General features: G+C 41.0%; 2 protein-coding genes across 12 annotated transcripts in view; both read right to left on the bottom strand.

The window, feature by feature from the left end:
- ino80 (INO80 complex ATPase subunit) overlaps positions 1 to 5,246 on the bottom strand; it is an 88,972-nt gene extending 83,726 nt beyond the window's left edge. Inside the window, exon 1 of one of the 2 annotated variants that reach the window (XM_062968160.1) lies at positions 4,838 to 5,246. The gene's annotated coding sequence lies outside the window, so the exon portion shown is untranslated. The remainder of the gene's footprint in view (positions 1 to 4,837) is intronic. The other variant, XM_062968159.1, reaches the window with a different exon arrangement.
- Positions 5,247 to 8,296: 3,050 nt separating this feature from the next.
- The window catches only part of exd1 (exonuclease 3'-5' domain containing 1), a 31,540-nt gene continuing 24,481 nt past the window's right edge, over positions 8,297 to 15,355 (bottom strand). For all 10 annotated transcript variants that reach the window (XM_008104463.3, XM_008104459.3, XM_008104505.3 and 7 more), the window contains one exon: positions 8,297 to 14,218. In XM_008104463.3, coding sequence (XP_008102670.1) covers positions 13,781 to 14,218 — 438 coding nt within the window. In that variant the 3' untranslated portion in view covers positions 8,297 to 13,780. The remainder of the gene's footprint in view (positions 14,219 to 15,355) is intronic.

Here is a 15,355-nt window from a genome sequence, read left to right as displayed (position 1 = left end):
ACTGTAAGTCAGACAGCACTTGAAAGCAAATAACAGAAAAGAGAGATCAAAGTTCAAGGACAACATTTTCAAAGATTCACAATGAGACCTATTTAAGTTCCTTTTTAAATAATTTTTATTTATTGAAATAGAACTGGACTTCGATATTTCAGTTCTACAGGTTCAATTAAGTGGGAACTTCTAAGTCAAAATGGATAGGCACTTACTCGAAGAAGAGTAATACTAGACACAACTGTAACACAGCTTCCAAATTTCAAATATCATGCAAATGATTAGCAGTAGTAATCATGTGCAACTTCAATCTTTGATTATCTGCAACAATTCTCACTCTATTGGTTTTTTCAAAATACAGCACCACATCCATATCTGCAGGGGATGCATTCCCAGAGGACATGTGAATACATGAAACCGTGGATAATAGCAAACCTCAGTGAAATGAAGGACTTCTGGCCCAAGAATACCACAGTCATGTCGGAGGACCTAGAAAATGCCTAGAGAGGACATATGGTATTTTTCCCAGCATGATCTCACATATATGGGTTTTTTTATTGTAGTAATATTTCCATTGACTACTTAGCTTTGGTAATTAAGAAAATATTCATGAAAAGAATCTATCAAGTTACGAAACTAGGTAAAAGTAGATAGACAAAATTATGCAAGAGAACATCAACTTTGATGCCATAAGTCTCTACAGCATAAAGAAACCACACTGCTTTAAAAGCCTGAAATTTCTGTTCTGTAAACATGTTTGGTCATGAAAATACTACTATTGTATTCCCAAATCCAAATATTTAAACATGACACTACAGGCAGTCCCCAAGTTATAAACAAGATAGGTTTGGTAGGTTTGTTCTTAATAAGTTTAATTTGTATGGAATTTGGAACAGGTACATTTTAAAACGTAACTCCAGTCATAAACACACACACACATACATATATATACATACATATACATGTAAGTGTGCATGTACATACACACACACACACACACACACACACACACACACAGTGTATATACACTTTGGATAGCATAGGGAAGGTTAAGAGACCTATGTGTTTGTTTTGCTGTCTGTGCCCCTGTTCAGAAGATGTCACTTCACTTTTTGTCCTTGTGATAATTGGATTTGGAAAAATTTGGTGTGTTGTGAAAACAAGGATTGGTGAGAAAGCTTCAGTGGATACACCTTTTTCCCATGATAATTCTTTCAGGGGTCAATTTCCCTTTCGAGGGGCAGATTTCACTCACTTCCCAATGTCTCACCCTTGTTCTCAACTATGAGGCATTTATAAGTTGGATGTTTGTAATTGGGGACTGCCTGTACACAACTTCAAAAGAATATCACTATGGTCTCTAAGAGCAGGAATGGTGTAGTTTGCAGGGGCAACTTGGACAATTGGGAGACAATAGCATCTGTTCTATAACACTGGTGGAAAAATGTCCTATGACTCTAGAGACCAGGGTTTAAATCCCCTCAGCCATGGAAACCTTGGGCAAGTCACACTGGAAGAAACGTGGATGACTTTGGGCAAGTCACACTGTTTCAGTCTCAGAAACAGGGTTATGATTTTTAGTGTCCGAGTCCCCCCTTTGGGAGAGAGAAAAATTGGATATGAATAAATATAGTAATAATACAGTTTGACACCACTTGAGCTGCCATGGCTCAATGCAATTGGAATTGTTGGTTTGGAGAAGCGCCAACATTATTTGGCAGATAAGGTTAAAGACTTCAACTCCCATGATTCCACAGCATTGAGCCATTGCGGTTCAAGTGGTGTCAAAGTGCCTTAATTCCACAGTGTGCAGATGCATCAGATGTGTTTCCTGCCTGGCAGAACGGAGTTATTCTTATTGTTATCTTTATTTATACCCTGTCTTCCTCCCCAAGGGGATCCAAGGCAGCTAACAGTCATGCACTTTGATCAATTTAAAACAAAGCAAATACAGATTTTTAAAACAAACCCAATTAAAATAGTATTGTGTGTAGGTTAAAAATACAGGGATTGAACTTTCTGTGGAAAGGAATGATTGCTGGTACCCACCAAACTTTAATACCAAGGCTCCTTAGCATTGAGAGATACTAGGTAACTGCATTCAGTGATCCAACCTGTGTTGGATGGGGAATACACTCCCCTTGTAGACACAGGTCTGTAGTTTGGGGGTACACCTGGATTCAATGTTGAACATGAAGGCCCAGGTATCTGCGGTGGCCAGGAGGGCTTTTGCACACTTAAAACTGGTGTGTCCGTTCTTTGAGAAGCCGGATCTAGTCAGGGTCGTACATGTTGTAGTTACATCCCGTCTGGAATGTGCTCAATGTGGGGCGGCCTCTGAAGAGTGCTCAGAACTTTCAGCTGGTCTAAAGAGCTGCAGCCAGGTTGCTCACTGGGTGTAGGGAGTGGATGTTAATTGTGAACTATCAAAAATACCATTTACATTTAATTCTGTTTTAATATTTCTATTTTTGCAGATTTTAAATTTTATGGAAATGCTTTTAATGTAAGCTGCTTTGAGTCTCCATGTGGAGAGAAGAAGCGGGGTATAATAAAAGTAAAGGTTTCCCCTTGACATTAAGTCTAGTCGTGTTCAACTTTGGGAGTTGGTGCTAATCTCCATTTCTAAGCCAAAGAACCGGCATTGTCCGTAGATGCCTCCAAGGTCATGTGCCTGACATGACTGCATGGAGTACTGTTACCTTCCCACCGGAGTAGTACCTATTGAGCTCACATTTGCATGTTTTCGAACTGCTAGGGCTAACAGCGGGAGTTCACTCCACTTCCTGGATTCAAACTGCCAACCTTTTGGTCAGCAAGTTCAACAGCCCAGTGGTATTAAATAGTGATTGTAATGTTTTAAAATGTATTTCAATTTTGATCTTATTTTTACTTATTTTTTTATTTTAATTGTTTATTGTTTTTAAGGCATTGAATTGTTGCCTTGAGTCCCCTTTGGGGTTGAGAAAGGTGGGATATAAATATAGTAAATAAATAAGTAATAAATTAACCTGCTGAGCCACTGGGTTTTTTATTTATTGAGTCAGAAGCGAACCAAGGGTACAGTTGTAATGTATTTAAAAACACAAAGTTAAAAACTTGGCATAATACTAAATGTCCTTTGACCAGTAGCTGGCCACTTGGAGTGCCTCTAGTGTTGCTGTAAGGAGGTCCTCTGGTTTATAAGCAAACATTAATAATGATATTATTAACATTAAGAATAATATTACTACATTTAAAATATAAGCTTAAAATATTTACAAATTAAAAATGAATAAAGATTGACAATTAAAACCATACATTCAATTAAAATCATGCCATCCAAAAATTGTAGTGTAGAGCTGTTCCATGGTCATTGAAAGTATTACATCTATCATCGCACTGCGCTATTATCTGAAAGCTTGATCCCAGAGCCAGGTCTTTACTTTCCTCCTGAAAGCTAGAAGGGAGGGGGCTGATCTTATATTGCTAGGGAGGGAGTTCCACAGCCGAGGGGCTGCCACTGAGAAGGTCCTGTCTCTTGTCTCCGCGAGCCGCACGTGCTAAGCAAGCGGGACTGAGAGCAGGGCCTCCCAAGATGACCTTAATCTTTGAGGTGGTTCATAAGGGAAGATATGTTCGGGCAAGTAAGCTGGGCCAGAACCATTTAGGGCTTTATAGGCTAAAGCCTGCATGGTAGCAGACTGGCGGCCAGTGGCGCTGGCGCAACAGAAGAGTTGTGTGCTCCCTTGTATGCCGCTCCAATGATCAATATGGCTGCTGCCTGTTGGACCAATTAGAGCTTCCAAACAGTCTTCAAAGGCAACCCCACATAGAGCATGTTGCAGTAATCTATACAGGATGTAACAAGAGTGTGAACCAATATTTGTATTGGTTTTGTATTTTCTAAGTCGCCTTGAGTCCCATCCACAGGGGAAAAGCAGGATAGAAATGAATAAGTAAAGATAAAGGTTTTCCCCTGACATTAAGTCCAGCCGTGTCCGACTCTGGGGGTTGGTGCTCATCTCAATTTCTAAGCCAAAGAGCCGGCGTTGTCCATAGACACCTCCAAGGTCATGTGGCCAGCATGACTGCATGGAGCGCTGTTACCTTCGTGCCAGAGCAGTAGCTATTGATCTACTCACATTGCATGTTTTCGAACTGCTAGGTTGGCAGAAGCTGGGGCTAACAGCAGGTGCTCACTCTGCTACCCGCATTCGAACCTGCAACCTTTCGGTCTGCAAGTTCAGCAGCTCAGCGCTTTAACACACTGCGCCACCGGGGGCTCCTATGGAAATGAATTATTATTATAGAAATGAATAAATAATGATAATAATAATAATAATTCATTCCCCAGTGCAGATGCCCCACTGGGGCCCCACAGGCGCTTTCTGGGGCCTGGCACCTTGATGTTGTGTTTCCAGCAGGGCAGAATGGGGTTGGGCTGGATGGCCCTTGGGGTCCCTTTTACAGTTGGATGGAAGGATAATGATGCGCGGCACTTCCTCGGCCTGTGTTCGAGGGCCCGAGACACGCCGCCTCACTGACAGCCTGGCGGAGCGTCCAACCTCCCTCCCTCCATCCACGCGGGGCGCGCACGTGTGTCTCCGTGGGCTGGGTGGGGCCGACACGCCCTCGCCCGCCGCCGCTCGGGGCCTAGGACGCCTCCGCCTTCCCTCCACGCCGCCGACTTCTGCCACCTCTAGCCCTCACCCCCCCCCCCCCCCCGCTCACGCCCGCGCAGAAAGGCGTCCCTGTCCCTTTAAGAGCAGGCCCGGCATCCGGGCCCCCTCGGAGGGAGCGCGGCGCAGGGCCCGAGGGGGAAGGGCCTCGCCCCCCGCCCGCCTCGGCCCGTCCCGTGACTCACCTGGGCCCGGGGCACCTCCGCTCTGGCCTCCCGGCCTCCGGCCCCGAGCGTCTGCCCGGGCGCTGCTTGCCTCCTGCCGCGGAGCCTCTGGGCTGCTGCCTGGCCAAGATGGCGGCCGCGCTCTCGCTGCTGCTGCTGCTTCTGCGGAGGAGGCGGCGGCGGCCGGCGCTGGGACGGCGGCGGCAGTGGCGGCGGCCACTTTCGCTCACTGAGAGGAGAGGAGCAGGGACGCGGGGAGCCATGGCGGGGGGGAGGAGAGGCGCCATGGCCAGGCCAGAACAATCGAGCTCGGCACCGCCGCGCGCCGCTCCCCGCACCAAGGCGCCGGCGCTCCCCGCCCAAGTGGGCGCCCTTCCCCGCCCGGACCCCGGACCCGCTTCTCGGGCGCCGCCCCCCCGCCCAGGACCCGAGAGCGCCCCTCTAGCATCGATCGGTTGTCGCTCCGCTGATCGGGTCTGGCGCTGACGGAAATTGCCGAGCGCCTTCGGCCGAAAAGGCTGGCGTGAGTTAGCACTTCTCGCGTGAAGTCCTCCCCGGGTCTCGCGAGAGCTGGGCTGAAACGGGAGCTTTCTGGAAGTGACGTAGGCTCTCCGTCACCTTACTGCTGTAGTTAGGCGTGGGTTGCGGAGGCTTAGCTAGGCCTGGGGTCGCCCGCTTGGGTTTGCAAACCTGGGCTAGGGATGAAAACTCCATTTCGATGCAATTGATTATTTATTTTATTTTGATTTATTTACCCTATTTATACCCCGCCTTTCTCTACCCCGAAGGGGACCCATGGCGGCTTACATATGGCAATTATCCAGTGCCTTAGAAACACATAAAACGCAAGGTTAAAATATTTGCAAATTAAAAATTAATACATATTGACAATTTAAAACATTACATTAAATTAAAATTACGTCATCCAAAAATTGTAGTCTAGAGCCGTTCCATTGCCATCGCACATAAAGTCTCGCTTATCCAACGTTCTGTATTACTCAACACAGTCTGCCTTTTAGTAGTCAATGTTTTTGTAGTCAATGTTTTCAATACATTGCAATGTTTTGGTGGTAAATTCATAAATACAGTAAATGCTTCATAACGTTACCACGTATTGAACTGCTTTTTATGTTGATTTGTTTGCTCTCCAGCTGCAATGAATCACTCTGACCAGGAGGTCATGAGTTCGAGGCCCACTCGGAGCCTATGTTTGTCTTGTCTTTGTTCTATGTTAAAAGGCATTGAATGTTTGCCTATATGTGTAATGTGATCCCCCCTGAGTCCCCTTCGGGGTGAGAAGGGCGGAATATAAATGCTGTAAATAAATAAATAAATAAATAAAACATGTTTTGGTGTAGGCCTTTCCTTAATCCCTCTTTGTTACCCATCATTTTCACTTATCCCACATTCTGCCGGCCCGTTTATGTTGGATAAGTGAGACTCTACTGTATTACACATTTCTTATTGCACTGTGCTATTATCTCAAAGCTTGATCCCAGAGCCAGGTTTTTATTTTCCTTCTGAAGGCTAGGAGAGAGGGCTGATCTCGGTAGGGAGGGAGTTCCAAATTTATTGAATTTACGTGACTCCGGTAAAACTCTTGGGTTCTGGGTTCACTCCAGAATGGTTTTGTGATGGTTTTCTCAATGTTCTGCTGAACACAACAAATACCAGTGACTGCATGATGTTAATGTAGGTCTTTAGCAGAAATGCTACGTAATACAGAGTCTTCTCTCCCTGCCCCATTTTGATTGCAGCTTGTTCTGTGTCAATATTATAAAATTTCCTCATATGCAAACACGTATACATGCCTGTGTAAAGGACTGGGTTTTCTGAAACATGAATTAAGATGTTCCTTTGTACTGTGCAATTATTTCTCTTTTGTAATGGACTACTGTGGCCCTGGTGGCGCTGCAGGTTAAACCGTTGAGCTGCTGAACTTGCTGACGGAAAGGTCAGCATTTCGAATAGGGGGAGCAGGGTGAACTCCTGCTGTTAGCTGCAGCTTCTGCCAACTTAGCAGTTCGAAAAGATGCAAATGTGAGGAGGTCAATAGTTACCATTCTGACGGGAAGGTAAACAGTGCTCCATGCAGTCATGCTGGCCAGGACTTCAAAAACATCTACGGACGCCTGCTCTTTGGCTTAGAAACGGAGGCGAGCACCAAGCCCCCGAGTCAGTCACAACTAGTAAAGAGGAAAACCTTTACCTTTACTATGGCTGCCTTCTACAAAACCCCGTGATTTGTAGCTTGGTCAGACAGTGCAGAGCTCTCTTCACTTTATCCAATACCCGGCCCTATCAATGCTGTTTGCACTACCCCATGCCCAGCCCTAATATTTCCTGATCACAGCCATTGTACTATGGCAGCTGGTTTCACTGAGTATTGTTTACTCAGTTGTTTATATTTGTATGTTTTATTGAATTTGTGTTTTTAACTTTTGTTATTTTTTAATTATGTTTTTATTTTAACCTATGTGTTTTGCTTTGATGGAATGTTTGCATTTGTGTCTATGGGCTTTTTTCCCATATGTAAGCCACCCTGAGTCCCATTTGGGAGATGGTGGTGGGGTATAAGAATTATTATTATAATAAAGTTATTATTAAACCCCAAGCATTTTTCACTCTTTTTATCTTCTGTATGAAACAGGACATGTATTCTGTATACTGGAATTGGATATGGGTGTTTGGTGATGGGATAGTCTCAAGTACCTTGCAGGTCAACAAATGTAGTTATAAAAGTAGTAAGCATAGTTTTTCAACTCTCCTCTACATACAGTTGTGCATGCCACTTTTCTGTAAGTCAGTAAGTGTGGATGATTTCATACCAACAAATAAAACTACTGGAGAAGTTATATGGGACACTGACTCAGCCCATCCTGTGTCATATGAACCCAAGGTTCCAACATACATGGAGCCTAGCAGCAATGACTGGAAAGGGATCATTTGCCAACAGTAATCTACAACACACTGTAGTTTCATTTTTCACTTATGGTACATCCATTATTCCTTTTACCATATTTAACATCTAGCTATTCATGCCTTAGAATTTTCTAAAACAACAGAACTTTTTGTTGTTTATTTGTTCAGTCACTTCCAATTCTTTGTGACCTCATGGACCAGCCCATGCCCGAGTTCCCTGTCGGCCGTCGCCACCCCCAGCTCCTTCAAGGTCAAGCCAGTCACTGTAAGGATAACATCTATCCCTCTTGCCCTTGGTCGGCCCCTCATCCTTTTTCCTTCCATTTTCCCCAGCATCGTTATCTTCTTCAAACTTTCCTGTCTTCTCATTATGCGGCCAAAGTACTTCATCTTTCCCTCTAATATCCTTCTTCCAGTGAGCAGTCGGGCATTATTTCCTAGAGTATGGACTGGTTTGATCCTCTCACGGTCCAACAAGAGAACTAAGTCAATTAATGTTTCTGAAATGTTTCATATTCAGAGGTAGCTGTTTTGGCCAGGCACCAAATACAACATTGATAAAAAGTAATACCTTTATTGGCCTACTCAAATACAGAAAATACATCAACATTTTTGCAAAGCTTTACTGGCTTCTTCCTCAGTAAAAAAGGATTTTTTAAAAATACTGAAGACCACAGTAGAATCAAAGGCCTACATTTTATATTTGATGTTTCTGTTTTAGCTAGGTTGTTTTGGTGAGATCCCAGTGCAGGCAAAGGCCACTCCCTGTTTTACCCATGGCAGACTGGAGACAAAGTGTTTGTGGAGACAGGTAATTAAATTACAACTCCATTAGCAACAAAAAATAAATTCCGCCAGAGAGCAAGGTTGCCCGTATCCTGTGCAGTGCTAGCCTTCTCTTTCTCAGAAAGGTCCCCATACTGGTACACCTGTAAAAAACCTTTATGTGCTGTATAGGTTAAACATGCCAACTGTAATCTAAGTAAAAGAGTTTCAATTTTGTTAGAGGAAAAAACAAAAGCCCCAGTCTACTGCTCCCTCCATTACATAAAAATATGATACTTCCAAGATCTAGCCTTCAACACATTGTAGGCATATATGAAGCTTTAAGGAAAAAACTAAAGGAACTTGGGACACAACTTGGTATCTCATTGCTCTTTAATGTTGAAATGAACAACTGGCTCCATAGAAACTGTTAAAGATACATCTATGCACCTTAGCATACGGAGAGGAGGAATAACATAACTGCCACCCATAGCAGCTATGGTCTAAGTGAAACTAGAACAAGGACTGAACATTTTCAGCAACTTGGTCACTTAAATTAGTCCAGGTATACGCTCGCTCTGTGCAATAATGTTTTTACTGTCATGTTTAAATTTATTGTTTTTCTAATGTGGATTTACTATAATGTGTATGTTATTGTCATTTTATACTTTTGATATTAATGAAGAAATTGTGGCATTTAATGTTTGCCGTTTATATGTATGTTAACTGCCCTGAGTCCCTCTGGGGAGAGAGGGCGGTCTAGAAATAAGTTTTTTTATTATTATTATTATTATTATTATTATTATTATTATTATTATTATTATTATGCCATCAGGAAATATATGGCTTCTTGGAGAGTGGGTTGCACTTTCAGGAAGGGAACTTCTTGTAAGAGATGGGTTGCATCTCAAAGCAGTTGGTAAGAGTATATTTGCTAAATGTCACAAACCTGATCAGGAGGGCTACAAACTTGAGGTACATGGGAATGTGAGACAGTATTCTAGTAGGCTGGAGAACACCAAATACTGGGGACAATAATCTTAATGAAACGAGGAAATTAGGCTATAGAACAAGAACTCGATTGTAGTGGGGGATGACAACAAGAAATAAACTATAGAGAATGACCTGTGGTCTTAGATTTCTTTTCACTAATACAAAAGCGTAAGATGAACTTGACCTCTTGACAAAGAAAGGAAATATGTTTTTCCAGGCCTCATTGAAACACTACAATTCAAGGGCAATAGTGACAAATTGAAATGTGTCCAGAGAAGGATAACCAAGATAAGGAAACATCTGGAGACCAAGATCTTTAAGGAATTAATTCAGTTGTTTAGCTTAGAGAAGACAGGTGACATGAGAGCCATCTTTAAGTATGTAAATGAATGTCTGAACATGGAGTGCGCTTGTTTTCATCTGCTTCACAAACCTGATCATGAACCACTGGATTTAAATTACAAGAGAAGAAATTCTACTAAAACTTTAGGAAAACCTTCTTTACTGTAAGAGGCATTTTAGAATAGAATAAACCGCCTTGGAGTATGGTAGAATCTTATTCTTTGGAGACCTTTACATTTGGATGAGAATCTTTCAGAAGTGTTTAATTTGTGTATCCCTAGATGGCAGTGGGTTGGATTAGATGACCCTTGTATCCCCTTCCATTTCAACTCTTAACATTTTGGGATTTTATGACATCTCAATTAGATTTGTACTGTAACTACATTCTAAACATACCAGATAAATGGCAGTTTTAAATAATAAAGGAAAAAAGTATAAAAGAGTTTACTATGCATCCTACTTAAGATTTGAATAGGCCACATTGTCTACATAAGTAACTGAAAAGGAATGTTTTCAACAGTTTAAGGAAAGCGTCCAATAGCTCTACAATGCTTGTTGGAAGTGGGAATGGTCGACAGTGCATGAATGGAATTGTGCTTATCACCCGACAGGTATACATATAGTGGAGGTACTACCCACTTGATCTAGAAACACAGATATACCGTATATACTCAAAGATAAGCCGGGTTTTTCAGCCCTTATTTATGAGCTGAAAAAGCCTCCCCTGGCTTTTTCAGTCTGGATTAAGGTTTATGTATAAGGTCTTGTGGACAAATGGCTCAAGTATTTTATAATGTATGGTTTTAAATCTATTTATTGTATTTTGTTAAATTACCTAATTGTTTAACTGCTTATATTTTATCTTTTTGTATTGTATATTGGCATTGAATTTTGCCAGATTGTGAGCCACCCTGAGTCCCTTCAGGTGAAAAGGGCGGGATAGAAATGATGGAAATAAATGGAAATAAATAAATAATCGGGTCAAGGTCAAGCCAGGCAGTGGAGCCTGGAGACTACAGTATGTTTTCTTTTCCAAAACTTCCCTTCTCCGCTTCTCCTCCCAGGCTGCAGTTATCTTATTTTTTAAGAGAGAGAGAGAGAGAGAGGAGAATGTTTTCAAAAGCGAAAGGAGAGTGAGTGAGAGCCTCTTGCAAGCCAGGAAGAAGAAAAAGATTGCATGGGTGCAAGGGGAAGAAAAAGAGAGACTCTTGTAAATTTGCAGGATTTATTATTATTATTACTATTATTGCAAGAATGTTTGAGTCAGTAGGGAGGGAAGGAGGGAAAGAAGAGCAACAGAAGGTGTGTATTTCTTTTTATTCCTACGGAAACAAAAATGGGGTGGGTTTTTTGGGAGAGGAAGGGAAGTTTTAAAAAGCCTTTTCTGGCTACTTTTAGAGTTTGAAAAGGGATAAATAAAAGAGGTGGGAAAGGGGAGGAGAAAAGAGGCCAAAGTTGTTTTTAGCGGGGGGGGGGGGGGGGTTGCTTGCATTTCTTCCTTGGGCAAATGCATGCCCCAAAGCTTGTAAATAATATATAGATTTCTCCCTACAAATACATTAATTTAATATATGAATTTTCCCCTCATATGTTTCCCGGTTTTTGCAAATCCTATAAAGATATAATTATATATAGAGCAATGTCTAGATAGATATTAATATAGATATAGGCCTTTTAAATATGCATACACACACAGATGTCTAGATAGATGTAAACATAGATAAATGGGACTTGCAAATACTGCAGGAGGAAAATGCACATATATAGAGAGAGGATTTGCAAACTTTTCAGCGGGGAAATGCAAATGTGAAATTAGTATATATAATTATAGAGCTATATCTAGCTCTGCATTGATTATATAGGCATTGAATGTTTGCCTGTTACTATGTTGGAAGCCGGCCTGAGTCCCCATGGGGAGATAGATAGAACAGGATACAAAGGAAGTTGTTGTTATTGTTGATGATGATGATGATAATGATGATGATTATTATAAAGTTATTGTTGATAACATATTGTTTTTGTTGACCCTACTTATGCACTTACAGAGTTAGCTTACTGTTTTTCTTTGAAATACGGTAAATATTCAAAAAACATTTATCCCACTTATGCCTCAGTTAATGTAATTTTATTGGTATCTATTTTTATTTTGAAATTTACCAGTAGCTGCTGCATTTCCCACCTTCGGCTTATATTCGAGTCAACAAGTTTTCCCAGTTTTTTGTGGTAAAATTAGGTGTCTCGGCTTATATTCAGGTCGGCCTATATTCGAGTATATACGGTACATAGATGCTTTGCTACTATTGGTGTGTGCCCTTAAATCATTTCTGACTTATGAAAACCCTTGGCAGGTTAACAGAGTTTTATTGTTGAAGCTTAGTCAATAGGTGTTATCATCATCATCATCATCATCCCCCCACGCGCAGAGAGAATGGCTTGCCCAAAGTCACCCAGTGAGCTTCCATGGCCAAATAGAAATCCAAACCATGGTCTGCTATGGTCCTAATCTAATACTCAAAGCACTATGCCACAGTGGCTTGAATACAGATATTAAACCTACATATAGAACAAAGATGAACAATCAAAACTTTTATTTTAAACATAAATCTTTGCTGCTGCTCTGGGGAGGGAAAAATACTGACAAACAAAAACACAGTGTAACATATTTATCTGTGACATGCACAAACCTGCATTTTAGGAATCATTTGCTCAAAATCACTTCATGTTTTGGCCTTCTTTAGATAGTATACTCATGCTGCTTATCTGAAGGCTTTCCATCTTATTTTATTTTAAAAACAGAAAACAACTTTCTGTAATGTGAATACTTCTCTCAATTCACATTAACTGACATTGCATATAATATAATCAAATAACACTGGTAAGCCAAAGCATTATATACTTTGATCTATGTCCACTGTGATAAATGAATAGTTAAGGATCAGATTTTACTAGACATAACAAATTGGTGTTCACATTATTTTTAAAGAAACTAAGTGCAAATAATGCTGCTCTCGAGAAATACTTTTTATGCAATAAAATGTTTCTGTATTTCTCTGTGGCACCCGTGGACAATCCGGAGTGGACTCCCCATTCCCACCAGCCCTAGTCAGTACAGTCAACAGTGGTGAAGGAAGCTTTCTTCTAAAGGACTTGCTGCAAGTCCTGTGTGGGAAAGAAAATAACTAAATATAATTGAATAATATGTAAGAATCATCCAGTATTGCACAAAAAAACCCCGTACATAACCTAAACAAGGGTTAGGAAACCAGAAAAGTCTCAGAATGTGTATGAACTTTAGACTTTGACACTTGGAAATAACTCATTTAATAAACAACCTGTGTTTTCACTGATAACACATGCATTGAGGTTAGGGGCATAGGACTGCTACAAAAGTGAAAAACTGCAGATAAAAATTTGCTTTCTTTTTTTATCTGACAGAAAAACACCTCTAGGAATCTATAGGTTCTCCAGCACATCTTTCCATCTGTAGTGAGGATCGTGCTGGAGAACCTAGAGATTCCTAGAGGTGTTCTGTCTATGAATTTCTAGGTTCTCCAGCTTCATTCCATGACCAACTTCTGGTGGGAGTTGGCTACAGAGTTGCACTGAAAGACCTAAAGACTCTCAGAAAAAACTTTAAACCCATATCTGCAAATAATCAAAACTGCAAAAGTCAAAACTGCAAATGTGGAGTGTCAACTGTATTTCTTATTTTTCTCCAAAATTTGAAGCTAATTGACAGCAGATGTATCCATGAGGCAAAGTAAAGCTAATTTCACTTTCTTCTTTTAGGACTTATGGGATCCTGTCTGCTTGAAAGGAAAAGTGTGTTGTTACTCAAGGTTGACAAGATGGCTTTATAGAAGACGAGAACAAAGTGACAACTGAGGAGAATCGTTATTTCTTGGATATGTAGGTCAGAAACTGCAGGAGCTTGAGTTAATTCTACTGTGTCAATAATTGCCTGATTTCCTTTTCCAAAGTCCCAGCAATCTTTGTCTGCGGTTCGTGGTTTGAAGTTTGTGGATTTACAAGTTGGGCCTCTTGTCTCCAAGCATCTTCTATATTTCCTCTAACTGTGTCCCCTTGATTATCACAGTGAGATACCTTCTGCTCCACTTTTTTAGAGTTTTCATGACAAACTGGATGAAGATTATTGGCACTGTATGCTTTGGGGGATGCTATCATATTGGAAGAAATTAATTCAGTGCCGTTTTCTTCATTTCCATCTTTTTGTGCTCTCTTTCCTTGCAAAGGCTCTATATGTTTTCTGATAAGAAGACCATCCTCATTCACTTGGAATTTTCGCAGTGCTTTCTCTCTCCGAATTTTGTGAAAATCTTTCAGTTGTCTAAGCTCTTGTGGTAGCTTCATAGAGGAAATCTGATTAAGACAGATAGATCGTACCTCTAATATTAATTTATTATCAACATTTCATTCAATTGTAGTTACTTACTTCTATAAATGAGCCAAACATAAAGGATATAGTACAGTTGCACTGACTGAAGTGAATAGGAGTATAGAGCGCTAATCTAATGTAGTCTAACAAATAAAGTTGATAAAAAGAAGACTTTTAGTTCTATACTACATAGAATGATGTTACAGTAACCTTACACAGATGATTGAGAAACCAGATTAGTTTCAATGCCTTGCAGTTCTTTTATTTTTTCAGACCTTTGATTTGTGTGTTCATATTTTCTGCTCTTTTTATTAATTTATCTGTTGGTATCTTTGACTTTTATGAAATGTTAATGTTACACATTTTTCTCTCTTTCTGCCTAGACAAGGATGAGTTGCTTATCTGTAATCGTAATTTTTTGGTAACTTGTATACTCACACAAATGGGGTACACCTACACCTGCATCATTCACAACCTTCTGGAGATGTTATGTAAGCATTCTGGCCGTAGCCTCCCCCTGATCTACAAGCCCTATGCCCAAAAACCCTTAGAAGCTGAATCAGCAAGGAGCTAAGGAAAACAGGATACATACAGGGGAGGAAAGATGGGTATTGTGTGAGATTACACACAACTACTAAAGGAACTATGGTTGCAGGTAAGCGACCTGTCCTCCTTTGTGGTTTACTTGCCTCACACAAAAGGGAGACTAACTACCTATTCACCATAGGAAGTGAGAGCCAAAGGACAACACAATACATCTCTCAGCCCTGGATCTTGCATCCAGTCTATAGCAGATTATGGTCAAAAGCTGTGCCCATATCACCATTTTATAAATGTCCTTCAGTGACACAGCTTCAAGAAAAGCAGTAGAAACAGGTCTGGTCCAGTGGCTCTTGACACAAACAGAAAGGTCTTGCTTTGCAAGCTCATAAGCTTAGATGTATGGTTGACATGACCCACTTTAAGCAGCTCATGAGAGTAACAAAAGTGAGGTTTTTTTGCATTCATGGAAGATAGCAATCCAATCAGTATAGAAGCCTAGTGTCTGCCCAACATCCACTAAAGACAATGTAAGATTCTAAATAAATTCAGGTAACACAATATCCTGATTCAAATGAATA

This window comes from Anolis carolinensis, chromosome 1 (genome assembly GCF_035594765.1).
Source record: "Anolis carolinensis isolate JA03-04 chromosome 1, rAnoCar3.1.pri, whole genome shotgun sequence".
Lineage (NCBI taxonomy): Eukaryota > Metazoa > Chordata > Lepidosauria > Squamata > Dactyloidae > Anolis > Anolis carolinensis.
Note: the sequence above shows the minus strand (reverse complement) of the source record. Positions and strands in the feature narration are given on the sequence as shown.